At 57.5% G+C, this 26,364-nt stretch overlaps 1 protein-coding gene across 9 annotated transcripts in view; it reads right to left on the reverse strand.

Annotated features, from left to right (window-relative positions):
* Nucleotides 1–2,428: 2,428 nt before the first annotated feature.
* ABLIM3 (actin binding LIM protein family member 3) overlaps nt 2,429–26,364 on the reverse strand; it is a 53,425-nt gene continuing 29,489 nt past the window's right edge. Inside the window, exons 1-23 of one of the 9 annotated variants that reach the window (XM_032703189.1) lie at nt 25,720–25,795; nt 23,400–23,537; nt 20,751–20,934; nt 20,239–20,351; nt 18,129–18,255; nt 17,923–18,016; nt 14,172–14,259; nt 13,294–13,352; nt 12,764–12,835; nt 12,227–12,382; nt 11,113–11,142; nt 10,504–10,633; nt 9,556–9,654; nt 8,093–8,143; nt 6,656–6,790; nt 6,338–6,402; nt 5,830–5,977; nt 5,105–5,134; nt 4,572–4,630; nt 4,003–4,063; nt 3,828–3,835; nt 3,186–3,266; nt 2,429–2,781 (exon numbers count right to left, since the gene is read on the reverse strand). In XM_032703189.1, the coding sequence (XP_032559080.1) occupies nt 2,668–2,781; nt 3,186–3,266; nt 3,828–3,835; nt 4,003–4,063; nt 4,572–4,630; nt 5,105–5,134; nt 5,830–5,977; nt 6,338–6,402; nt 6,656–6,790; nt 8,093–8,143; nt 9,556–9,654; nt 10,504–10,633; nt 11,113–11,142; nt 12,227–12,382; nt 12,764–12,835; nt 13,294–13,352; nt 14,172–14,259; nt 17,923–18,016; nt 18,129–18,255; nt 20,239–20,351; nt 20,751–20,934; nt 23,400–23,537; nt 25,720–25,741 (2,064 nt within the window). In that variant the 5' untranslated portion in view covers nt 25,742–25,795 and the 3' untranslated portion in view covers nt 2,429–2,667. Of the gene's footprint in view, nt 2,782–3,185; nt 3,267–3,827; nt 3,836–4,002; nt 4,064–4,571; nt 4,631–5,104; nt 5,135–5,829; nt 5,978–6,337; nt 6,403–6,655; nt 6,791–8,092; nt 8,144–9,555; nt 9,655–10,503; nt 10,634–11,112; nt 11,143–12,226; nt 12,383–12,763; nt 12,836–13,293; nt 13,353–14,171; nt 14,260–17,922; nt 18,017–18,128; nt 18,256–20,238; nt 20,352–20,750; nt 20,935–23,399; nt 23,541–25,719; nt 25,798–26,364 lie in introns of those variants that run through there. The other 8 variants (XM_032703192.1, XM_032703191.1, XM_032703190.1 and 5 more) reach the window with 8 other exon arrangements.

Below are 26,364 nucleotides of genomic sequence, written 5' to 3' on the forward strand. Positions count from 1 at the left end.
CTTCACCTGCCCGCGGGGGTTGTTGGGTTGGGCAACTTCGGTTTGGGGAAAACATACCGAATTCCCACACCCAAACACACATGCTGTGAGCAAACACAGCTACCTCAAAACCCCTTCCGTATCTGCTCCTTCCTGGTGCCCCTCATGTGCCCGGCATCTGCCGGGCCACGGTGCTCATGCCACTATCACTGTCCCTCTCCCCTCAAGGGAGATCTGGGCTCGGGAGACTTTTGGGGTGTGAGAGAGTGCCCCACGTGTGGCAGCAAGGACAGTGGCTCCTGACATCCCTCTGGGGATGCAAGGTTGTGACAGAAATATGTAAATCACACATACCCTGTTATCGCTTGGGAAAGCAATAATTGAAATATCAGACGGGCATTAGCAACTGGCCTCGAGAAATTCCCCATTTGGGGCACACTCAGCCCAGGATTGCTGTGAGGCAGCAGCCTCTCTCACCTCTCCATGGCTGGGAGCCAGCTCCTGCCCAGACACTGCTCCCTGCCTGGACGGTGTCTGCTGGTCCCTCCTGTCTGGATCAAGCCCTGATTTTCTCTCATAATGTGGGGTCATCTGTGGTCAGAGGTGCTCATAAGCCAGGGCTGCCAACACTGGCAGGCTCGGGCTGCTTTGTGGCTGGGAATTGCAGAGCAGCCAAATGAGAGGATGGGCTCAGGTAGGGATTGCTTCCAGGGCAGGTGGTGACACCTTCTGCACAACCCATGAGGGACCCACGAGGTGTTTGCTGCCCCAGAATGGTATGAGCCAGAGAGGCTGCCTTGGCTCTGGGAGGGAGCACCGTGTCCTGCCTCAGTTTCCCCACCTTTGTCATGCAGGAGAACAGTCAGTTACTGTCCAAAAAATTATTTCAAAATTAAAAGACTCCTGCAGTTCTGTTATTATTGTTATTAATAACATCCTCCAGGCTTTATCACTGAAACTGCTGCTGGAGATGGAAGTTTCCTGTAGCCACAAACAGTTAAGCTTGATTTAAGGAGCCCTAGTTTATATAAGTAAAACAATTATAAATAAAATTGGTTCAATTAGTGCTGCTCTAAAGCAGACAGGAGTGGTTACCAGGGAAATGGTGCAATCTCCACCTCAGTCCCCAGCCTCTCCCATGTTGGTGCAAAGCTCCCAGAGCTGGGGTTGCTCCTAATGGGAGATCTCCTGTCTTGAGCCCCCTGCACTCTGGCAAACTCCTGCAAGGGGCCCCACATGTCTCTGTTGCCTCACACAGGAACCTTGTGATGGCTTTTTGGGCAACAAGCTGGGCAACATTTTATGGCAAGGAGAGCATTCAATCCACTCGATGGGAGACACCAGGACAGGAGGGGGGACCAGAACAGGCAGAAGCAGACCGTGCCCTTGGCACAGTGAAGGCAAAACCCTTGCTGTACCCTCAGAGGAACCCTGCTGACCTGGCTCCTGCAGAGATATCCTACAGCTTCCTGGCCTGTTTGTAACGGTTCAGTCCTGTCACATGTCTGAAAATTGTGATGGACAAGCAAATAGGAAACCAGAGCACCACAGATACCAGGAAAAATGTTTGTGTGGAAACAACCTTATTAGTTTTATGAAAAAAATAAGCCAACCCCCCCCAACCCAATAGTTTGCAGTGGAGGGAATGCTGAATGGTCCTGGGAATATCCGTCATTCCCAGAGGCTTGCAGAGGGATTCATCAGAGACTCAGGCATCCATGATGGGGTAATTCAGGTAAACCCAGGAGAGGTCCAGCAGTTAGTGGGACTGGCATCCCCACCTCCCTGTCTCTGATCTTTCCCCCAGCTCCCAGCTGGAATACCCCCACCACTCCCCCATGAGTGCTGAGGCCTCAGAGCCACAGAGCTGGGGCCCAGGACTGGGTACCCCAAGGTGTCCCCTCTCGACTCTGGATAACCTCAAGAACAGCAAGAAACAGCACAAGGCAGGAGGTGGCTTTGGCTATTTCATTTAAGAAGAGGTTGGTTTTGGGATGGCCTGGAAAGCTGCCGTTCCGGCACTTTGGGAGGATAAACTGGTAATATGGGGTTTGCAGGGAAAGCCAACAGCCCTGGAGGCATCGGAGCTCAGGCTATCACCTTGGACATGGGGGTGCACCCAGCTCCCCATGGGGTCCTCAACACTTCTCTGTCCCATGCCCCAAGCTCTGCATTTCTGATCCCGAAGGTGCCCCCAGTCATGGCATGTAAAGGCAGGGAGGGCTTTAAGGAGCTCCTACTGAGATCCCACTTTCCCGCAGTTGTGCCCAGTGCCTTTTCCAACCCGTAAGTAAATACACAGAGCAGCTGAGCAGAGGGGGATGGGACACCCCTATCCCAAACCCATCCCAGAGCCCTGCTCTCCCCCAGCCCTGGGTGCTGTGGCTGCAGCAGGAAAATCTTCCCCCACTCCATCATGTGCCTGTGGGGCAGCAGTGACAGACACCAAGTGCTTCAGGAACCATGTGGCTTTAGCCCCTGGGGAGAACCCACAGATTGATACAGAAACAAGGTTGGAAAAGTAAAGGAAACACAGAGCATGAAATGATCTGCAAGACTCCAATTCACTCTCAGGGGAGCAGAGGGCACCTCTGCCCCATACAGCACCGAGAATCATGTAGAGCTGCAATATAGAGATCTCTCTATGTATATATTTATAGGTATGTATATATTTATAGTGCACTGCATTTAAAACAGTCGGGCCTGCTTCTTCAGCTCATTCCTCTTCCACAGGGCCAGGCGGTCGAACTCAGCAATGGTCATGCCGAAGATCTGGTAGAATTCCTCCTGGGAAAGGTGCCGCTGGGGAGAGATAGGATGCTGGGCCAGAGCTGGGGACTCTGGCCACCACCCGGGGCCAACAGCAACCACCCAGGCTGGAGGGGCTCTGAGGGCATCTCCTGCCCACTTGGGGCAATGGAGTGGCACAACTCTCAGCACTTCTCACTCTGGAGAGGGGGAGAACCTGCCTCCCTCCTGCCCCTGCCAAACACAATCGTGCTGTGGGCACGAGGAACAGCTCTGCTCGGCCAGTGGAGCAGCAGGACCACTGTGACAGTGCTCTGGGGGAGACACAGAGATGCTTCTACACATCCATGAGCCCCTCACAGCCACATGCTGCCTGCTGGGGCTAAAGGGACACCCTGTGGGATCAGGTCCCTCTGTGCCCTGAAGAGATTGTCCCCAGTGGAGAAGGCTCTTCTCACCTCTAACCGAGTCCTGTCCACATCTTTGGGCAGCTGGTTCCTCCCCCTTGTCTTCACCAGGAGCAGCTCATAGGGGTATATCTGCACAGGGACAGGAAGACCATGAGGCAGCTCCGGAGCCAGAGGAAGACAACTGAGGCACACTTGGGAATGAGGCCATGGGGGCCACCAGGGCAAAACCTCCTCCTGCCATGTCTAGCAGTGTTTGGGCGGCACAACTGACTCCAGCGACTGGATGGGACAAGGCATAGGAGGGACTTGCTCTCAGGGTGATCCTGATCCACCTTAAATCCCCTTGGTGGCTCTGGAATAGCATGCTCACTTTGCAAAACCAGGAGTGACCCAGGTACAAGTGTGAGTAGGAAATCATAGCACAACCACCTTTCTCTGTTCCTCACCCAGGAGACAGTTCTGCTCATCCGAGTGCTTGGGACCCTGGCAGGAGGGGGTGGACTCTGGTCCAGGCCCCACAGTCCTGGGACGGGGCTGTCATGTAGGGGATGGAGGGGGACGAAGGCAGGGCATTGCAGGAAGAGGGCAAAACTTCCCCCTGAAGAGCCTGGGGACACACAGACACATCTCCGGGACTCCCACCTCTGGCTGACAGCCAAGCCTTGCAGCAGAAGCATCTTAGCATCTTACCTTGTACTCTGTGGGGAGAGAAAAAAGAGAGACATGAGCCATGCTGACCCCTCCGCTGCCGGGATCTCCCACCATCCTCCCTCCAGCCTCATTTTCCAGAACTGCCTGCAGGTGGCAGCCCCACAGGATTTGGCTCTGGAATGCCTACAGGGTCCCTGGCCCCGTGGCCCCTTACCTCGCATCCCCCAGTTGACGGCATTCGTGCTGTCGTAGTGGAAAAGCTCAGCGCTGGGAGGCTGTGGGAGGAACAGAGGGAGGAGGAGTAAGAGGGGGTCTCCTCCAGACACTCAGCATGGCATCTCCCATGTTCCCAGGAGAGAAGGCACCCCACCATGCCAAAGCAGGACCTGCTCCCCACACCTGGCAGGAGGGAAACTGAGGCAGAAGGAGGTAAAGTGACAAGCCTAAGTCATACAGAGGCAGGACCAGAGCTCCTGGTCCCAAGCAATCACTAGCCCAGGATAGGAAGCAAAGCTCTTGTGCTGGAAAGCAACATCAGTATCTCTTTGCAACATGCCTGTGGAAGGTTCAGGGCAGGTACTGCCTGAACAAGGCACTTTGGACCCCAATAAAGGTCATTTTGGATTGGCACAGGGCAACAGTGACAGCAGGGATGCAGAGAAGGGAGAAGCAGGACACCCTAATCTTGGAAGGGCAGCACTGGGGGCTTTAAGGAGCCTGGGAAGAATGACAAACAGCACAGAGGTGCCTGGCGGCAGCTGGATGTGAACAGGAGGCACTTACCCTGTGCAGCCCATTCCTCCTGTAGGCAGGAAGGGAGGCCGACTTAGAAATGAGGGGATCTGCAAAGAAGCCAGCAAGACGTGTAAGAGAAAATGCAGGGATGAGCCTCACATCCCAGGACAGCACCCACTGGGCCACCCTACCTCTGTGCTCCCACAGAGCTGTCACTACCCAGCTCCACAGTCACCCAGCTCTGTCTCCTTCCAGCTCTGTCTCCTTCCAGCTCCAACTCATTTCCAGCCTGGCTTCCTCCTGTGCTGATATTCCTCTCCCTAAAATCCCTTTCCCATGGCAGCCTTCCCTCTTCACCCTTCAGCACAACACATTCTCATCTCTCAGTTTCTCTGACTTATCCTCTCCCAGCACTGCCACCAGCTCTGCCCTGGTTCAGCTCTACCCTCACACAGGCTTTCAAGGGCTCCTTTTTTGCTTCCCTTCTTCCCTCCCTGGTTCCAGCACCTCCTCCAGCTTGGGTTCTGGACCCCCCAGCCATGGGGGACCAGCCGTGGAGGGCTGTAGGGTCACACACTCACCGCTGTCGGCCAGGTAGTGGGTTCTGGGAGCTGCAAGGAGAGCAGAGCCAGGTGTCAGGGAGGACCAAGCACCCCATGCCATGCAGTGCTGCCTGTTCCCAGCCCCATGGGTCCTCCTTGGGGCTCCCTGGAGCCCCACAGGGCTGAGTGGCTCCCTGAGCATCTCCAAACAGCCCCAGCTCCATGAGGGCAGACGTGCCATGAAGATGGAGACCATGGAGCAGGCAGGGCCATCTGTGCTGCCAGGCTCCCAAGCACCCCCAGCCCCATCATAGCCCTAAGGACAGAGGAGCTGGGTGTCCTGGGTGCTGTGTGGTAAGAGCAGTGCAAGCAAGGCAGCCCCGAGGCTGCTCAGCAGGTCTGGGGTGCCAGGAGGTCCCAGAGGTGCCATTAGTGAAGCACACGTGCAGCCAGCCCAAACAGGTCAGACCAACCCCAGCGTGGCTGTGATACCAGATTCTCAAGGGACCCTTCAGCCACCCCACAAGGCACTTCACCAGGTTGCCTGGACACCCACTGGGTGATGCCCCTTCCCAGCTGGGACACAGGGAAGGAATGGAGCTCTCCAGAGACAAAAAGAGCTTTCCTAGGCCAACTCTGTGCCCAGCACCTCTCCTTTCCCCTCCCCTTCCTAGTCTCGTTCTTCCCTCTCCACCCCAGCAAACTTCCCAGAGGGGCTGGGGCCATACTGGGTGGGACAGACAGACAGACAAGGTCATTCTTACAGCCATTGAGGGAGCCCTCATAGCCAGTCGTGTGCAGGGCTTCTCTGCTGCTGGCCGAGCTGCGAGGGGGTGTCCAGGGGTCTGCATAGGAGTTGGACCGAGCCTTCATCTCCTCCCTCAGGATCAGCCTGCCAATGCCACTCTGGATCTGGATAGAGGAGGGAAAGCCACCTCGCACCCCTCCTTTCCCTGCCCAGCCCTCCCTGCCCACTGGCACATCATGACAGGGCATGGCATCTTCTGACATGGGCTCAGCACCTCCCATCTGCTCCCTGACCCCTGGGGATGAGGTGCTGGGGTAGGGTGCCCCAGTAAGGGGGTGTGCTCCCCTTCCTTCAGACCCTGTGCTGGGGGTGGCCAAGGTGGGGAGAGATGGCACAGGACAGCAGGGATAGTGGTGGCCCCTTCTTGGGTGGCAGAACTAGGCTGAGCCTCCTCCCCAAAGCCAACCAGGGGTGGTTTGCTGTCAGCTCTCCGTCACTGGGCTGTGGGCAGGGACATCACTCACCTTGTGCATGCCCCGGTCGTACCCATCCTCCTCACCACCTGACGAGAACCTCCGGGCCCGGGGTGCTGCAAGGAGACATGTGAGGGGGTCAGATGGGACCAAAAGTGAAGGCAGGTAGGGAGGAGACATTCCCAACCACATGGGGACAGTTGAGTCCCAGGGGCTCCCAGGATTTTGGGGTCACTTTGGCAGGTACCTCAGCCCAATGCCACCTTCGGGTCCAGGCACAACTCAGAGCAAGGTTCCCTCCTAGGAAGTGGCTGGGTTTGGAGGTAGGAATGGGTTTCCCTTTCTCACAGTCCAGCAGGCATTTATTACCTTTGGGCGAGCCTTGGAAGGGCCAGTACTCTGACTCGGAGTGGTAGTACGGATCCGGAGAGTAGGCAGGGCTGTACTTGGATGACTGCGCAATGTCTTCACTGGTTTTGCTTTTTGTGGCTGCAGAGGGGTTGTCTGCAAAAGGAGCAGGTAGAGCTATAGCGAGGGCTTGCAAAGATCCACTCTGGGATGAAGGCAAATCCTCTCCCCTCCCCAGTGACTGCCAGCGACTCATGGCTAGGACAGCCTGTAGCAGAGCTGGGAATAATCAAACTGCTGACATCTCCTCGAGACAAGGGTGCTGAGGCAGATGGTGGGGACAGTGACAAGCAGAGGGGCTGTTGCTGACGTGGATGGGAAGGGACCCAAATAGCTGAGAGCCCATGGCACCACAGGCACTGGCTCCTGCATAGTGCTCACCCCAATCCCAGTCCCACCAGTGCCACCAACCTCCCTGTGCTCTCCTGTCACCTGTAAGTGAGAGAGGGGATGGAGGAAAGCTCAGTCCCAGAAGGGAAAGGGCTTGGGTTACTGCCAAGGGAAGGTGGCAGTGGGCTGTGCAGGAGGGAGGGAGCAGAGGGGCTCTGGCAGGGGCTTGGCCCCCATGGCAGGGACACACACAGATTGAGTCTCAGCAGCATAGGTGAGAAACCCTAGTGCCCTAGGGGAGTTCTGCTGCACCAGAGGCCGGGAGACTCACAGGGGAAGGAACACCAAGGACAGGAGGTGTAGCAGGGCCATCCCACCACCTCCAGCAGGCACAGGGGACCCAGCCAACAGCAGGTACTTACAGCAGGAGGAGCAGCCAGCAGCGGGGCAGTGGGAGTTGGGCAGGAGGGAAGGGAAAGTCCAGGGAGAGAGAGGAGACACAGTTACTGCTGGGGGGAGCTGCTGTCCCTCTATGTGCAGAAGCAAGTGGGGACAGTGCAATCCATCCCCACGAGAGACACCAAACACCCTCCCCACCCTGCAACACCTCCCAGGCCTGTTTCACCCTGGAGCATCTATCCAGGATGGGCTGTGACTTTTCTCCAGGGCTCCATGTGAAACTACAAATTACCTTCTTCATCATGTTTCTGAGGCTGCTCTGGCTCCTGGCCTCAGCAGACAACGGCCACCCTTGAACCTTCTGCCACCCCATCATTGCCTTGCTCGCCCTCCCACAGCTACCCTGGTGTTGCTGACAGCTTTCTCCTCCACCCCTCATAGCAGGGATGTGGTCCAAAGTAGCATCTTTCTCCCACTGAACCTTGCACTCTGCTGCCCAGAGGGGAGCCAGGAGCATCAGACCACCAAAGCCCAGCACTCCAACATCTTGTCCTGATGCCTGCCCTCATCTCCCACCCTGCCCCTGGACATGACTCAGCTGGACTGAGCCCCATGCTGGTCCTGTCCCCCTGGGGACATGGGGATGGACACACAGCAGGCAGATCGTACCATGGCGCTTGTAGATGGGGGGCTTCCGGTAGATGTTACTCTCGCCGGCAGCTGGTGGAAGAAGAGAGAAAGAAAAGGAAGAAAGAAGGGAAGAAGGGGAAAGGAGAGATCAGTGTGGGCGTGCCGAGAGTGGGCAGGACAGAGGTCCTGCAGGAGACACTACCCCCACAACCACACTTCCATCGCACGACTGCCTCCGGGCCCACGTGTCCCACGGGAGCGCAGCTCCAGGCCGGCGTGCCGGGCAGCAAGAGCGCGGTCCCGGGCAGCAGGAGGGCGGTCCCGGGCTGCCTGCGGGCAGTGGTGAGCAGAGGCCATGCAGTGAGCACCCAGCGTCAGCATGCACGGGTGCGGCGGGCACAGCCAGAGCCACCGGCCGCCCCTGCCAGCCGGCAGCGAGGCATCACCGCTCACCCCGCGGCGGTTTCTCGGGGTGCCAGCACCTAGAAGAACCGCCTGTGAGCTACCTGGGGTGAGACAACATCAGCCAAAGCCTCTTTCCGCAGCAGAGAGAGAAAAGAGCGAGTTGGGAGGGAAAGCGAACTGGAGCCTGGCGCCGAGAGCTGCAGCCCCCGCGCGGGGGCCAGGCAGCAGAGCTGGCGGAGCAGGGAGGGGGCCATCCATAAACCACTGACCGGCAGCGGGAGGGCAGGGCAGGGCAGGGCGGGCAGCGGGGCCAAACCCTGGCAGGGATGGGATGGGAGCTGGGGACATGGTGGGGAGCCTCTGAGTGTCCTCATGGTGCTATCCCACAGCATCAGCTACGCACTGTGGAGAGTGCCATGCTTTGGAGGAGGACGAGGGCAGTGAGAGATGCTTACAGCTGAGTGGGGTTGTCTGGGGTTCTGACCCCCCTGCATGTGCTGAAGGATGATGGGCAGCTCTGCCTGCTTCCCACCCCACTCTCCGTTTCTGCCCGCTCCGTCCCCGTTCCCGTGGGCTCTGCGTGGCCGGGAGCGGGTGGTGGCCCTTACCTGGTGGCCCCCTGCAATCCCTGCAGAAGGGGAGCAGGCATCTGGCAAGCCCAGAAGATCTGGGGGGAGGGAGCAGCGGGCCCTAGGGGGAGTATAAAATAGTCATCTGTAGCGGGTGGGTGTGGAAAGGCCTCCGGCAGACACGCTTCGGCTGGTGATCCTGGGGGGAGGCAGGGGAGGGGGCAGGCTCTCACCAGGGGACTCATCTTCGAGTGGGGAGTGGAGGAAGGTCAGGGAAGAGGGAGAAGAGGGATGTTGCAAGGATCAAGCAGACTCCGGGTGGCTCTGGGACCTCCGGGTGGTGATGGGGGGGGAGGAGGGTTCAAGCTGCAGGTCCTGTTTATGGATGGCCTCTACCAGGGGTAGATCCTGCTGCCAGCTGGCTCTAGGCAGGCGGCGGAGCTACGCATGCGACACAGCGGGGACGGCACATGCGGGCATGCCACAGACACGGCGCTTCCCCAGGGACTGGGGCGCTCCAGAGCCTACCTGGGATGTGGAAATGCTTGGGTGCTTGGTATGAGGTTGGAGTGGAGGACCTCACATCTAACTGGCTATAGTAGGGGGAGCTGCGCCCACTCTCGGTGCCTACGCGGTGCCGAGCAGAAGCAGCCGTAAGTGACCGAGAGAGAGAACAAGAGGCAGAAGAAAATGGGTGTTAAATGCAGCGGTGTTAGAACAGCAGGGGTGACCCATGTGGTGGGACTGTGTCACAGGGATGTGAGCCGGGCCGTGATCCAGGATAGGGAGTGATGGAGCAGGGGGAGATTTCCCACATCTCCGGAGGAAGACGGGATGCAGAGGAAACCCCGTGTGCAGGTGCTGGTACAGGACAGCCAGCTGCCCCACCGCTGGTGACAGGAAAGCCGAGCGTGCTGCAGAGACAAACGGTGACGGACCCTTGGCGGTGAAGCGCTGGGGTTTGCAGGACCTCTGGACTTACTGACCTCAGGTTTTCCCGGTCATTCCTTCCCAGCTCCAAAGGACAGGAGACATGGCACAGGCACACTCTGCTTCCCCCCGACATGCTCCGGGGTGTGCGTGCATGCACGGGTGCACGTGTAAGGACCTCCCTTACAGCACTGGTTGGGCACAAGCACACTCGTGCACACCCATCCCAGAGCTACCAAGACAGCTGAGGGGCTCTTCACCGGATCTGGAGGTCACCTGCCTCCCCACCCCATCCTCCATGAGCCCCAGCTCAGGTCTGAGCCACAAAGCCTTCTTAGTCTTTCCTTGCTGCTCACAAGACAAGAGTCGGGGGAACCAGAGGATGCACAGATCAGAGTTGGTCACTGCCTCCCTGGTGGATGCCCCCCCCAGGCCTCCTGCTTGCCAGAGGAGAGACCACAGAAGTCTCAGTGGCATTTTGGTGATTCCCACTCCACTTGGGGGTCTGAGCTTAGCTCAGCCTGGGGTTGCAGCTGAAATCCTCACCTGAGCGGTAGAAATGGTGGGGGGACCTGGGGATGGTGGGGGACATGCCCTGGCGGCTGTAGGTGGGGGAGTCGATGTAGCCAGGGCTGGAGGCTCGCCTCTGCCGCGTGTCAAAGCTCTCATAGATGTCCTGGGGATGGGAAAGTTGTGGAGAGAGTGATGTTAGAGCTGGTAGGAGGTGTCCCATGGATAGGGATTCCTGTGCCTGGGGCAGCCCGGGAGGGTGCTCTGCAGTGTGACACTATGGGCAGTGCATGTCCTGGCTAGAGGGGGTCCCCACCCTGCTCTGCCTCCCTTGCTGCTAAAGCACAGGCAGCAAAGCCCAGAGTTTGAGACCAGGGGACAGTGTCCAGCCAGAGGCTCTTTGCCTGGAGATTGTCTCCTTCCCCTGTGCTTGGTTTTGCACCCCGGGTCCATTCTGCCAGGGAGGGATTGCACCCTGTTCTCCTCAGGGCCTGAAGGACAGGGCTCTCCTGGACAGGGGTCCCACCCTGGGGAAGCCAACAGCTGTGGGGGGGATGATCAGCAGACCCCCAGCTGTCCCTGGGCAGAGGGACATCCTGCAGCAGCAGTAGGTGACAGACCTCCCAGTGCCCGCAGGGGCATTACCTGCGAGTATGGGGAGAGGGTCCCCAGGGACTGGAGGCAGCAGGAGGCAAAGTGGGGAGGAAAAGAGAGAGAGACAGCACATGGTTAAGAGGAGCAGTGACAGACCAGGATTCCACAGCAGCTCATTTTCTCCAAGTTACAGCTGCCAGGCATTTAGGGTGGCTGGTGGTACAGGACACTGGGTAGGAAGCCCCTGGCCAAGAGGGGAACTAGCACGAGGAATCAGCAGCCTGCACCCCTTCTCAGAAACCTCAGTGGAGCAGCTGCAAGGGGGGAAGGCAGCTGCTGGCTTCTGGGTGCTCCACAGTGGGCCATGGCCATGCTGCCTGCACCAAGCCTGGGGGGGCTGGAGGAAGCCAGGCTTTGGACAAAACCTTGGGGCTGGTGATGTAAAGAGATGCTCCTCCTGCTGGCCATCACCAAGTCCCCTTCAAAGACTACCTCAGGTGCCCCATCTCTGTGTGAGCTGCTCAGACCTTCTCTTCCATGGACTTACTGAGCTCATCCAGCAGTCCCAGCCTGTGTGGGCAGGCAGGATAGTCCCATGCCACATGCTGCTGGGGCATCATCTCATCACACTCTTGTGGAAATGCACTGACCAAGCCCCTTCTCCTGCCTGCAGGGCCAGCACCAAACAGGGCAGCCCTGCCATGCTCCAGGGGTGCTGGGCTAGGCTGGGTGGCCAGGAGTATTGTGTGCCAGGGGCCAGGCTTTGGGCTGAGCCTGGGGATCGTCTGTCCCTCCACCCTGGAGGGATGCACATGTGCTGCTGTGTGACCTCCTCCTCCCCCGCTGTGGGCTGTGATGGGCTCCTCCCCTGCCACATCACTCCTCCCACGCAGTGCTATCCCTGCAGTCGGGTCTGTGACTGGTAAGGTCACTGGGGACTGGTAAGGTCACTGGTTTCTTTCTTATTGTACAGCAGCAGCATCAACACCCTATTTTCAGCCCAGGCCCTCTTCCTGGTGGCAATGAGTCTCCAGGAGAGATCCTACCCCCACTCCTGCCTCCCTGCAGTATTCCCACTGGAGTGAGTGAACTCACACACAATTCTCCCCCAAACTGGGGCCTGGTCCCTGTGCATCCCAGCACTGGGCATATCAACACTCAGTACCTCCCCATAGCTATATCTCTCCAGTGTCTCATCCGACGTGTATCTGTGATAGGGCTCGTAGGAAATGAGGTCAGGACGCTGCACTTCGTAGATGGCTTTAATCTTGGGAAGAGCTGCCAGGTCTTTGTAATTAAGGATCTCATTATCCACTTTAGCCTAGGGAGAGGGAGAGACAGAGACAGAGAGACAGAAAGGAAGAGGAGGAGAGAAGGAAGGGAAGGCTGGAACGCACAGTGTGGAGCAGGCAGAGCCCACCGTCACCCCAGCAGCAGGAAGAGGTAAGAGGAGATGCCTGAGAGGCAGCAGTGGGTAGGGGCAGAGGAGCTGGGAGGGTAGGACTGTGCCCCTCCGAGTGCTCCTGATCTGTGCCAATTGCACTGGTGGCACAGCACGGCACTGGGGCAAGGGGACACGGCTTGTCCATGCTGTCCCCAAATGCTGGGCTTGTCCCTGGGGGACACCTCACACTGAAGAGCAGCTCTGGAAACTGCTGATGCCCTCCTTGGGGCCCTGGATGAGGGGCAGAGCTGTACTTACGCAGATGACACGGTTTGGGGAGCCAATGCTGGAACCAGGAGGGGAGATGGAGGTTTCCGACGTCCTTCTGTGCTGTGGAGGCAGAAAGGTGGAAGGCAGGTGAGAGCATGGCAAAGAGGGACCCCTGAGGCACATGCTGGGTACAGAAGCCAAATAGTTGGTTTGGGGGCAAAATTTCACTGAAGGTCCAGTTTTTCTGCACTTTCACCTGCTGCCTGTGCCCATGGCTGTTCAGGCTGCCCTGCATCCAGCTCTCAGGGACAGATCTGGAGTGGCCTGCCAAGACCCCGCTGACAGCTGTTCCCATGGCCAGTCAGGTGCAGAGAGGGGTGTGGGCACTGTGAGGGGACTGCTGTGCCCCCTCCCCAGGCAGGTGTCCATTAATAGCCATGGCCACCCACCATCCTCTGGGCAGCCTCGGGAAGCCACTCCAAGCTTAGACACTGCCACAACGTTCCTCTCCTGCAGGGACCTGGGGGCATCCCCTGGGATGTGCCACCTCTTAAGATGCCCCTTACCCTGCTGCCTACCTTCAGCTTCTTCTCTGCTCTGGCCGCCTGCTTGCAGATCGGGTGCCACACTTCAGAGCCTGCAACACAGCAAAGGGAAAGTGTTTCAGCTCCACACACAGCCCACCCCCACTGCCAGGGATCATCCAGGTACCCCTGCCATGGGAGAATCCCATCCTGTCCCTGCCATCTCCAGCAGTGCCATAGGAACATGCCTGGTGGGAAGCCTCAAGACATTGGGGGCTGTGCGTCTGTATTAAGGAATGAAACAGCTCCCGAGCACTGAGGAACAGTGGCCAAACCTACTAAACTGTGACAGGCAAGCAGGAGTTACTGAGAGAAAAGAAATCCTCCCTCTGGAGGTGCTGGAAACAGCCCCTAAAACAGGTCTAAGGGGATAAGCTCCTGCCAAAACCAAACCCAAGCCATCCATCTGTGCTGAGTGAAAGCTTTACCCCTCCAGTGCTGCTTGCCAGCTAACCTGGGCTGGGGGAGCTGGGGATGGACCACCCTCCCCTGGGGCTGGGGAGAGCAGGGAGACAAGCACCCTGCACCCCTCCCAGGCTCTGTTCACTGGGAGAAGTCCAGGGACACATCCAGGCGTGCCCAGCAGTGCTCCCCAGCTGTGCAGGGAGACTCGCAGGGAACAAAAAGCTTCTGATGAGGAACAGTCTCCTCCAGCTCAGTGGCAGGGAAGGTTTCACGGAGAGAAATGATTGCCACCCTAACCAGGAAGAGTGCAGGTGCTGGGGAGCAGTGGAAGGGGGTATTGCTGCACAAAGAGGCCCTTTCAGTGCCATAGCGACCCAAACCCCAAAGTCCCCCCAGCCAGGACACCCACACACACCCATTCTGGTCCACACCCCAACACAGGGCCAGGGGTCTCTCCTCACCCCTACCTGTGAGGTACATCTCCTCTCCTTCTGTGAACATCTGGTGGCAGCGGACACATCTGGCACAGGTGGGGTGGTAGTGCTTCCCTCCTGCCTGCAAGGGTGAGCAGAGAACAGGGACCCCTGAGCAAGGCAGGACATGGTGACCTGCTCGTGTCCCTGAGGGCGAGTGACCCTGACAGCCCTCACTGCTGCAGACAATGACAAGGTGAAGGGGACAAAACTGCCCGCGGTGGCCTCAGAGACCTTCACATCAACATGGAGAAAACCAGAGACCACTTAATCACGAGTGTTTCTGACCTGCTGGACTACGAGTCAGACCGTGAATTTTCTGATCTCCTTGAGATTTCCAACACACAGGAAAGCAGAACCAGGAGATCCCAAACCCCCAGGGAAGGTACCCTACAAACCCTAATCGATCATCCCTGCACTCTGCAAATAGCCCAGGCCCTCTGCAGCAGCACTCAGCTAAGCAGCCATGCTTTGCACTAGCTCCTCCTCTACAGCTTTGAAAAAACCCAGCAAATTTGGCCCAGGATGTCACAACGGGGAAGCAGTAAAGGGAGAAGAAGGACCCCAAAGATAAACCTCCCAAAGCAAAGGTTTCTTCTTGCTGCCAGACCCTCCCTGGCTACCACTGCCAGCTCCTCCCTAAAGACACTTTTCTCTTTTGGTGGAGCGATGCCCAAACTTCAGTGCTAGTGACATGCTCTTCCCCAGCTGAGAGGAAGGTAGGCTGCTCCTTTTGCTTTTTGACAGGGATAACAGCTTAAATTGGGAGCTTGCTCCCCCTCAAAGTGTCTCCTAGCATTTCAATTATAGGCTCGCTTTCTGGGCTGGGAGCCCAGAAAAGAACTTTTTACTCCCATAATAATCCAAGAGACGAAGAAGAAGAATTGAAGGTGGCAGAGGGAAGATGAGGCTCTCACAGACAAAGAAGGGGGGTTATGATAGAGGGGGCTGGAGCCAGTTTGAAACAGGGAGAATCAACAGGGAAATCTGCTGCGAGGATAACTGAGAACCTGCTCATGTGTTGCCCATAGAAATCAGCCTGGAATTCAGTGTCCTTGGGGTGCAAATGGCAGCCAGTGGCCTTCCCCCTCCAGTTTATAACAAAAATGAGCGGAAGGTTTCAGTGCAGGCAGGGGAAATGAGTTTGGACCCCTCTTCCTTTCCTCCTTCCCCCATCCCTCTCTGAATCTGGGAAGGGTTTAGTGCTCTTGCACTCTACCAGTACCCTCAACAGCTTGCTGTGCTGACAGTAAGGAAAAAACCCCATATATATCCACCTTTTCCTAACTGCTGTCACAGGTCAGACTGTGCTAAAAGGGGATGCTTTGCAGATCAGGATGTGGGTGTTCAAGGCCAGGTTGGATGGGTCTAGTGGAAGGTGTCCCTGCCCATGGCAAGTTGTTGGAACGAGATGAGCTTTAAAGTCTCTTCCAACATAAACCATTCTATGATTCTAAGATGCCATGTGGAGGGAGACTGGCTGCTCCCCTGTGGTATGTACCAGCCCAGTCCCAAATTGCTTTTCATCACAGATCTCTCCAAAAGCCACTCAACATCTCAACACCCGCACTCCTCCTGAGCAGTAACCCTCCAAACCATGCACAAACCTTGTTCCTTTTGCATTGTTTAATGCTACAGCTTGTACAAGGCTGGTAGAGGCTGCAAGGGATAACTGCTTGTTATCACTTGGGTCCCTTAAAGACTCATTAATCATCTAAGCCTGGCTGCACAGCTTGGAGCAGTTGGGAATGCCTGAAGGTTGCTGGGATAGCATGAGGAGCCTCCTTAATGCCTAAAATTATTTAAAGGCACCCTTTCCATTTCACACTCTGACAGAAAAGACAATTAAAGCCTCTGGATTTATAGATGATTCAATACTGTGAGCAAGCACATACTAGGGAGGGTAAGGAGAGTGGGCTGCATGGCCCCTGAACCTGGAACAGATGCCCCAACCCTGGAAGAGTTCACGGTCAGGTTGGACAGGGGTTGGAGCAACCACGTCTAGTGGAAGATGCCCCTGCCCATGGCAGGGGGTTGGAACAAGATGATCTTTAAGGTCCCTTCCAACCCAACCCATTCTGTGATTCTATGACAGGGGTCTCAGGTCCCCTCTGATTCCTCTCACCCCCCTCACACACTGAACATCCTATACCACATAACACCCCCCCCTGCTCACACTTCTGGGTGGCTGAGGGTGCTCTATCCCAGCACGGGGCTATTGGGGACCAGACTTCCCAGGGGAGCAGCAGCAGGGATTTGATGTCTGGGGAGCCTCTGGCTTTGCCCTGCTCCATTCAGACATTTGCTGATGAAGTGACCCCGTGATGGGCAGCCAGCCCCTGGCAGCTGCTGCAGTGCTGAGCTCATGCTCCCAGCAGCCAGTGCTGGGACTGCTGCTGAAGCCTGGAGTCAGCAGAAAGCCTTCCCAGGCAGAGGCAGCCCCCCAGAGAGGGGGAAGATGCTGAAAGGTTCCTGCCAACTGGACCCAGCTTCAGAGAGGCTCCTTGGAAGGCTGAGTGTTCCCAGGCCAGCCCAGCTGGTAGGACTTGGTAGACTGTGAGTGAAACAGGCTGGAGATGTCCTGGAACAACCCTCAGCAGGTTGGAGACCTACAGAGTCAGTCACCCAGCCCACAGCACCTGTGACCTCATTGTGGAGTCACGGTACCTCTGATTTTGGGATACAGTTTCCTACTGCTGCAATCTGGGGATGACAGAGATGTGGGAGCCCTTCCATCCTGCTCAACTGTGCAGAAAGGGAGGTCTCAGGAGTGACTGAGAAAGCTTTCAGCACTGCTGCCTCTGTGTCACCACAGCCCAGCTCCAGGGGCTCTAAAAATCACAACAGGCTTCCTTCTGACATCTTTCTCTGAGCCTCCTGAGCCTTTGGGTTACCCTCAGACTGGATTTTTTTCCCCCTTGCATACATTGGGGTATAAACAGAAAGCATGACAGGACATGCCACTTCCAGGAGCAGGAGCCACAGGCAGGAGCCACAGGCAGGAGCCACTGGCAGCCACCTGGCTGCCAGGAAGAACCAGCCCTGATGGACCTCTCTGTCCCTCCCCAACAGCAACCCTTACTCCCCTCACCGGCTGTGCAGCCCCATCATCACCCAAAACACACTGCACAGCCACCTTGCTGTGGGATCCCTGTGGAATCCCTGCATCTCTCCGTGGCTCTGCCAGAGCAGCTCCTACTGTCCAGCAATGCGATGAGCAAAGCCCCCTCTGATTTGGACCACTGAAGGAGACCCCCTGCTCCAACTGCTGCCCTGCAAAGGAGTGTGCCATGGGGACTGCTGCCCATGGGTAGGGTGCTGCAGCCCCTCACCCAGGTTCTGCAGTGGGCAGCCGTGCTGGATATGTTTCCAAGGCAACAGGCAGGCTGCCGGCACACGGATGGGCTCAGAAGGCAGGCTGGGGTGAGTGTGCTGGGGACATCCAGAGCCAGGCATGGCAGCAGCTGTTTAAGGCTAATGTCCCCACATCTTGGGCTCCACATCCAAGCCATTCTGGCTGTTTCCAGAGCTCAGGCATCCAAGCCACCTCTCTTAAGCTCTGGTGCTCCTTCCCCACTCCCACTCTCCAGAGAAGGTGTGTCCACACACCTGCTGCAGGAAGAGCCATGGCCCCCAGCGATGGAGGGTAGCATGACAGGGGGGCAGGATGAGTCAACTCCCACACCTCCCCAAGGCATGTCCCTATCACAGACCAGGATGGGGCGGCTGTGGCCCCAGGACTCACCTCCAGGACCCGGCCACTGATGTACCGGTCACAGGTCTCGCATTTGATGCCGAACTGGGCATGGTAGTCAGACTCACAGTATGGGATGCCATCCCTGTGGGAGAGGGAGGAGAAGGGGTTAGCAGTGGGTGAGTGAACAGTCCCTTGCTGCAGCCCCAGCCCCTCGGGGCAGAGCCTGGCAGTGCTGCCAGGAAGGTGGCACTCACTTGCTGATGTACTCGCCAGTGAGGATGATCCCACACGTTTGGCACTTGAAGCAGCTGACGTGCCACTGCTTCTCCAGGGCCAGGAGGGACTGGCCTTGCTTGATCTCCTCCTTACAGCCAGCACAGTCTGGGGACACAGAAGCGGCGGGGGGGAGTGTGGGACCATGGCAGCACAGCAGGAACACCCAAATCTGCTGGCCCACACCAAGGCACCCCAGTCATCCAACCTGGCACACCCCTCACACCCAGAGGAAAACCCTGCCCCAGAGAACTTCACTAGGGATGATGCTGTTATAAACACCCAGCTCCTGAGACCACTCCAGGGGTAGCCTCTTGGGGATCATTTCTTTATGGAAATACACCACCTCTGCTTATTCCCAGCATATGAACCAGGAGGAAGGCTGGAGCTGGCACCTCTGTGGTACTGCTGGCACCCAGCCACGCACCCACCACAGCACAGAGCTGGGTCTCCCCGCTGGGTGACAAGTTTGAGCCAGGGCCAGGGACTATGCTGTCCTGGCAGGTCCCCAGGGGCTGCCTCGAGGCAGGAGCAGTGGGAAGTGTCTGGCAGCGAGCGCGGCAGAGGAAGGGCTGTGCTCTCCGGCAGCCACGTCCGGCCCCGCTGCAGTATTTACGAGACTCCCTTCCTTCCCTGCTTCCCCTGGCTCCCATCAAGGCTGGGAGCAGGAAGCACATGGGCCTCGGACGCCTGACCTTGACTCTTCCTTGTCCTCTTCTCCCCCTGGGCAGCAGGTCTGCCCGGATGGGATTTCTCCTTAACCCCCTCTGTGCCATGGCACTGCACAGGCAGCGGGAGCAGACAGGGTGTTCCACTCAGCCCATCCCAAGCTACTCTGTGCCAAGTCCCCACCCCCTGGACAAAGCTAAGGGGGGAGGATTTGTGACCCCTAGAAAAAAGCAAGCTGAGCCAGGATCCATTTCCTCTCTCTGGTTTGGAGTTGCTCGCAGGATTGGAGCTGCAGAGAGAGGCTCAACATCCTCCTCCTAGGGATGCCATCCCTGCAGAGTGCACCAGCATGGGCTCCAGCCCACACATCTCCCCTGCCACCCTTCTGGGTGGCACTGCCAGGGCAACTGGGGCTGTGAGTGACACATGCAGTAGGCAGGCTACATCTGCCTGCAGCTGTCCATGAATAAAGCATGATGCCCTCAGGTAACCCCAGCAGGGAGGAGCACTGGTGGGAAGGGGATGGGATGGGAAGGGAGAGGAAGGCGAGGGGCAGAGCGTGTGGCTGCCCTGGCACTGCTACAGGAGATAGTGGCTGCTGTGGGTCAGGCACAGCCTGGCTCTGGGCAGCTCAGGGCGCGATGGAGGAAGGTGGATGGATCCCTGTCCTCTGGCTGAGGCTCATTTGAACCCTGTCACATCTCTTAATTCTGTCAAGGCCGTGGTGAGAGCTGGGGGGAGGCAGCTTGAGGGGGGGGCTCCCAGGGGCACCAACTTGTAAGTCAACCCATGCAGCCACCAGCAGTGCCGCCATGGTGACGGAGTGACCACAGTCCTGGTTCTGGCCCTGGCTGCAGGACTCTGCTTCAGGCACTGATCTCCAGGGCATGCCAAGCATGGCATGAAGGGAAGGTAATCCCAACCTGAGGTCAAAAGCAAGGCCAAATCCACCCAAAAGAGCTTGTCCACTGCTGCAGCTGAGTTTTAGCAGGGGTTCATCACGGCAAGCGGATGAGTGTAAAAAGCCTTTCAGTACTTGTAGAGGCAGCAAGGAATGCCAGCGCTCGGACAGTCAGGTGAGTAGTCCCAGGGTCTGCACTTGGACACAGAACTTGGTGCAGCTGAGCACAAAGCAACTGACTCAGAGCAAACTCAGCTCCAAAACCTTTCCATGACCTCAGACAGCGCCCGCCAGGGTGGCGGCACCTGCCCAGGTCACAAACAGGCCAAGGGAGTTTCCGAAACCAGCAGTGACCTGCAATCCTGGGTGGAGCCACAGGACTACCCTGTTCCTCCTCCTCCGAAACCTCTGTGAACACCAGTGGCCCCTAAGCCTGTTTTGTCACCCTCCCCAAGCATTGTCCACAGGCATGAGGTCCTGCTCCTCGTAGCCATCACATAACAGGAGAGCAGTCAACTTACGGCTCGGCCCGTGGATCTTGATGGGTTTGGTGCTGATGAGAGAGTGGGAGCAGTTTTGGCAGACGCAGTCCTTCCCGCTGAATGTGACCTTGTCTCCGATGGGGAAGGGCTTCCTGTGGCCAAGGAGAGGGGGGGAGGTGTGAGCTGCTCATTCCCATGCACGCAGTGCTTGAGGCTGCCCGGTAGCTCCCACCCCAGGGGCCAGCGGGACCCTCGGTGCCAGGGAGCAGAGGGGCTCCAGGCAAGGGCTACGAGGGGAGGCAGCGAGGGTGCACATGTGCTGGGGTGGGAGGACCAAGGGAGGTCTCCAGGCTGCAAAGGGAACGGCTGGAACCATTTAATTGCCTCCCAAGGGTTTCCACTTAGAGAACACAGAGAAAGTGCCTGCTGTGATGCTGAGCGGGGCACAAGGAGCTGCAGGCTAATGAAGACCCCTCTGTCTGGTGCACAGCCAAGAGCTGCTCAAGGCTTCTCCAAGGGATCATGAAGGCTTGGTGACGATTTCCACTCACCTGCAGGTGCTGCAGACAAAGCACTTGGGGTGGTAGGTCCTCCCCAGGGCGGAGATGACCTCTCCAGTGATGAAGTCCCCACAGCTGTCGCAGCGGGTCCCATAGAGCTGCTGGTAGTCGTGGGTGCAGATGTACTCCTGGTTCTTAAAGAAGAAGCCCGACTGTGCCAGGTCGCAGCCGCACACTGGAGGGGAGGACACGCACCCGTCACGGGGACAGTGGGCAGGTCCAGCCCAGGATCCCTGAGCCCACTTCTGCTGCCTCTCCAGCAGCAGTCCCAGGGCATCCCTGGGGACACAGCTTCCTGCAGGTATCTCAGAGGGTTTCCCTTCCCACCAGAGGGCTGGGGCCTTCTCCCAGCACCACAAGATGTCAGTGTTGGGCTGTGGCGGGGTGCAGGATGGTACTGCCTGGACAGCAGGGCTGGGCGCTCCCAGAGGAAATCTCAGGGCTGGGAGGGAGCCTCTACAGCCCCCCCTGCACCACGAACAAACAGCTCGGCAGGGCCAGTGGCATCCTCTCCTGGACCCACTGCACCTGGCTGAGGCTCAGCCCCTCCTTTTGACCTTCTCATTGTGTCAGGAAGCTGAGAACAGGACTAGCAAAGAGTTGGGAATGCCCTAGGGACAACTAGGGAGAGGTCTTCTCCATGCCCTGGGGCTGCCTCTGTGATGAGCCATCCCCACTCCCTGGCCTGGACATGAAGCTGTGCCCTAATGGGAATAGGTCCTGGGACACACTGGGGTTGGAGCTCTCAGTGCTTGTTTTTCCATAGGTGTCTAGCCCAACCTCGCTTCCTTCCCTGCTGTGGGAACCGTGGGTGGTGCACAGCCCATCACAGTAATCCAAGGAGATGTGGCCAGCCCCAGCCTCAGCATCATTTCCCTCCTACGAGTTCTCCATCCAGAGAGACCTCGAGAGCATCAGACCCTGGAGGGCACATCTGGCCTGGCACAAGGACCAGGTCCTGGGGCCTTTGCACAATGCCCATCACCCATCCTGCAGGGTGATGGGGTGGAGGGGGGACTACAGAGTGACTGAGCACCTGCTGGTACAGCCCATCTTGGTCTCTGTTTTACCCTTCAGGCCTGAGCACCCCTCTGTCCTGTCCCTGCACATCCTGCCTGCACCTGCAGGCCAGCCCACACAGTAGCCACCCTCCCCAGGGTGGCAAGGGACAGCTGGACCCACTGCTGCAGGGCCCATGGGGGCAGAGATGCAGCTCCTTTCCTTTAGAGCATCCCTTGGCCAAGCTGCTCCCTGGTGCTGTGAGTACCCACCTGAGGGGCATAGGGTCAGCACCCACTGCTCTCCAAAACAGCCTGTCAGCAACAAGGGACAGGTCACCAGCTCTGGGACAGCATTAGGAAGCAGCAGCAAGATAAAATGAAGCTGGTTTATGCCCTGTTTGCTTTGGGACCCACAGCACGTCCCAGGGCTGCACTCCCATGCCAAGCTCCAGCAGACATGGCAGGGACAGGCAGCTGTGGGAGCTGGCAGCAGCCAGCCAGAGGTGGCAGGAGGTGAGACAGGAGGATTTCCTCTCATTATATATTCCCTTTCACTTGGAAATCGGGCAGTGAGCACTGCCAGGCTCTCCCTGCTGGCTCCTGGGCCCTTTGAAGCTGGCAGCTGTCTGAGCTCTTTGTCTGGATGCTCAGCTCCTGCTGGATCCTCCATGTCTGAGCTGGGTAAGGGCAGGATGCTCAGCACGGTGCCCTGCAGGTGTAGGTCAGCCCCAAGGGCAGCCTGGGACCCACATCTCTCCCAGAGATCCGGGGCTGCCCATGCCACAGGGGACAGGGCCACAGCAGGAGTGAGGACCATCCAGTGAAGTGTCCCCTGCAGCCAAACCAGCTGTTCTCTGGGAAAGAGCAGCAAAGTATGGCCAAGGGGATGGGGATTTATGTCCTGCTTAGTACAAAGTGTTGGGAGCATGGAAGACCAGAGACCTTTAAAAAGGCCTGAAATGGGATGTTTTACAGCCTACAGAAGCAGCCACTGGCCTGGCTAAGAGCAGTTGCTCTAATAAAGGTGCTGAGGAGCCCTTCACAACAGCTCTGCACCATTGGCTTTACAGTTCTGCAGCTCTCCTCTGGCGCTCAGGGAGGATCCAAGCAACCTCTCTCCTCCCTTTCTGCCAGCCCTGAGGGCCACCGAGTCCCAGCTGCATCCCATGACATCCCACGACACCTCAGTCACGTCTCCCGGGTGGGTGGCAGTGATCTGTCACCCAGCTCCAACCCCATCAGGAGCCACTCCGAGTATGACCTCACTGCCTCTCAGCCAGACTGGCAATACCTCCCTCCTCCTCCTCCTGATTTGGGAGCAGGCAGCTGAAGGAGGTGGTGGCCCAGCCACATCACAGGTGGGCCGTGGGCACATTTGTACCCGCACACTGCTGGCATTGAGGCTGCTCAAGGATAGTGACATCGCTCAGGTCTTGGCCATCCCTTCATAGCCTCTGGCTCTGGCATCAGGCAGGGGCACCGTGCTGTTACCTCCCACCTGTGCCACGCCACTTCCCCTCAGCAGGAGAAGCTGCCACCCCTGGGCATGTGACCACATCTCAGAGGGCCAGGTAAGTCTGTCCCCAGAATTTTGCTTTCCAAACTGCACCCGGGGTTGTGGGGCAAGCTGGCCACCTACCTTGGCAGGTGAAGCAGCGGATGTGGAAGTGATTGCTCTGGACACGCACCACCTCGCCCTTGCAGGTGTCCCCACAGCGGTAGCACTGGATCACGGAGGAGCTGCTCCCAGGGGTGTAGGGGTTTTGCTGATAGGGAACTGCTGGCAGAAAAGAGGGAGGGGAAAGCAAGAGAAGGGAGGGGTCCGTTAGCATTTGGGACACAGCTGGGTGTCACTGCACTGACCTCTGCTGGGCAGCTGCCAAAGACCCCTCTGGTGATAGCGACACGGCTGCCGGACATCGGGCCATCACTAAAGGCAAAGGACAGCACCCAGCGATTCTGAGCGATCCCTGTCTGGATTTGGGATTTTCCTGCCCTACAAAAGAGCCATGTCCCATGTCTGGCTCACTGGCCTGCAGTGCAAGTGCCCAAGCATTGCTCCTTGTCCCTGCATGGACAGCCAGGTCACCTGCAGCATTGCCCCAAAGCCAAGCACGCCTCCCTGGATGCTCTCCTGTCTCCTAAGCAGGTGCAGAAGGACAACACAGGGACCAGCTACCCACTGCTCTGCTCAGCCCTCAGGCAGCCCTGGCTTGATGCTGACCTGCTCAGAAACAGCCCAGCAAGCACCGATTTGGCAGCAGCAGGGGAAGGAACTGCTGTTTTTTTGGAGCTTCCATTTGTTTGGTTAGGAACTGGAAGAAGAAGTAATTTTTCAAGGAGCTTTCAAACATCACGGCAATTGAGTGTTTGGCCCTGGTGGGACTCTCACCTCCTCAGTAAGGAGCAGCATCCCAGCCCCACTGCTCCTTCCGGAACAGCACCATGGCGCGTGCGGGCTCTGTGCTGAGCTGGGGGTCACAGGGGAGGGGAGGGTGGCGTGGCTCCCATAGAACTGTGAGCAAGAGCCATCTTTCTCCTGCTTCAGAGAGTCCACTCACCTCCACTCCTCATCCCCCTCCAGCAGCTCTGCAGAAAACCAGGAAGGTGATGCTCAGCAGCCTCACCCCACGACCCAGGGTAGGATCCATATGGAGCAGGGGATCTTTCTGCTGCCTCAACAAAACCCCCAAACACACACAGAAAACATGGTACCGAGCAGTTCCTGCTTTCCCTGCCCCACCTGCAAGTGCCTGGGCTGTGCAGGAGGTCTGGGCAGGCTGACACCATGCCAGCCCCTGCAGGCAGGGGCCAAGCAGCACAGGGCTTATTTACTGTAAGATTTCCGAGAGGGAGTCACGACTTGTGCAACTCGAGCAGCAAAAGGCAGCATTTCAATGGGCCAGAGATTTTCTGACCCAGTGCTGAACTGCATTCCCAGGAACAAGAGAAGCAGCTGATTGAAAGCCAGTCTGTGAAGTCCCTCCAGAGCTGGGAATAAGGGGCATAGGACAGAGGAGATCACTCATCAGAGGCTCCTCGGTCACTGAGGGGCAGATCAAGTGACAGGGAACAGAAGCAGCCCATTATTAGCTTCAAAAGCAAAGAATGAGAAGTCAAAATGACATTGAGACTGTCTCACAGTAAAATCCCATTCTGTATGCCAACTGCCCAGAGATACACTCTGCAGACATGCACCACTGCTTCCCTCTGGGAAATGGGCTGACCCTCCCTGACCACTGCTCCATCCCCAGGGCTGTGGAGCTGCTGCCTCACCAAGCTCGACCTGAGGGCTGCAAGGGAAGCTGAGGTACATTCCTGTGAGTGCCCTGCTGCAAAGTTCAAGCTCCAGCCTTCCAAGAGCTGCTGGGACTACCCTCCCGATCGTGCTTTTGCAGGCCAAGAGCTCTCAGAGGCCAATACAGGCACTAAAGGATAACAAGTGCCAACAGAGAAGCGACAAATGGGAGTCAGGCCTGGAGCTCAGATCAGTAGAGGCACTAACTAGTCTAAATCTAATCACTTTAAGCTCCCAAACACAATGAAGGGAGCAGGGTACCTCTACTCACGCTTTCACAAGCATGTTTTGCCAAGAGGCACAAGCCCTGGGAGCAGGAATCCAGGACCTCCTGTGGCAGCTGCTGGTGGTGGTGTGTGTCCATGAGCTCTGCAGTAGCCTGGGGAGACCAACAGGATCTCCCGAGGCTGGAATAAATGGGGGATCTTTTCTGTGAGGGTCTCCAGCAGAGCAAGAGTTACAGCACTGAAATTTCCTCCCACGCACCCAGGGCTCACGCCCTGGCCCAGAATGAAGCAGAAGCCAAGCCCTGGACACAGCCATGGAAATCCACAAAGCTCAGTGAGAAAAGCATGACAGAGGTGGGAGGAAAAGCTGGGAATTAATCAACATTTAAACAAACATCGATAATAAAAAAAGGGGAACAAAAAAAAAAAATAACCTATGTCAGAAAATGCAGGCATCACTTATTCCGGGCTTCTGGTCTCTAGGGAAAAACTTCCTGGTGTCCATAGCAACACATTGCCAAGCCCCTGCATCGGCAGGTCTGATGGGAGGAAGGCAGAGGAAAAGGAGCCAAGGATGGAAGAGATGGTTATAGCTGTGTTACACCACAGAAAGAGACGGAACTGATACGGTCGCTCCTGCCTGTGCCCGTGGAGGCGGGGCAGGACCCGGCTTAGGGAACCATCTCCCTCCCGCCCGCTGGCTTTGTTCAGCGCTACACCCAAAGCTCCCTGATTTGTGATTAACCTCCAGCCCATGCTGGAATTTTGTCCGGGAACATTAACGCATTGTGTTGTTGGGGCTCTGCTTGTTTTCCAGCCGGCAGCTGCCCGCCTCGTGGCCTCACGCAGGAAGTATTACACATCACTACAGCCCTGAGCAGAGGGACAGCTGAGCGGGACAAAGCTCATTACACCCAAATAATCCAGTAATAATGTAAGTAGCATTAGTGGCCTTGCAGGCCGAGATGCAGTGGCCAGGGCAAGGGGGTGGGAGCTGCCCAAGGAATGCCTTAATCTCACCCCGGTTTGCTCCTGCTTTTGCTTGTGGAGCGGCTGCTGGGCGAGCTGGCTCCGTCAAC

Source organism: Chiroxiphia lanceolata, chromosome 15, assembly GCF_009829145.1.
Source record: "Chiroxiphia lanceolata isolate bChiLan1 chromosome 15, bChiLan1.pri, whole genome shotgun sequence".
Lineage (NCBI taxonomy): Eukaryota > Metazoa > Chordata > Aves > Passeriformes > Pipridae > Chiroxiphia > Chiroxiphia lanceolata.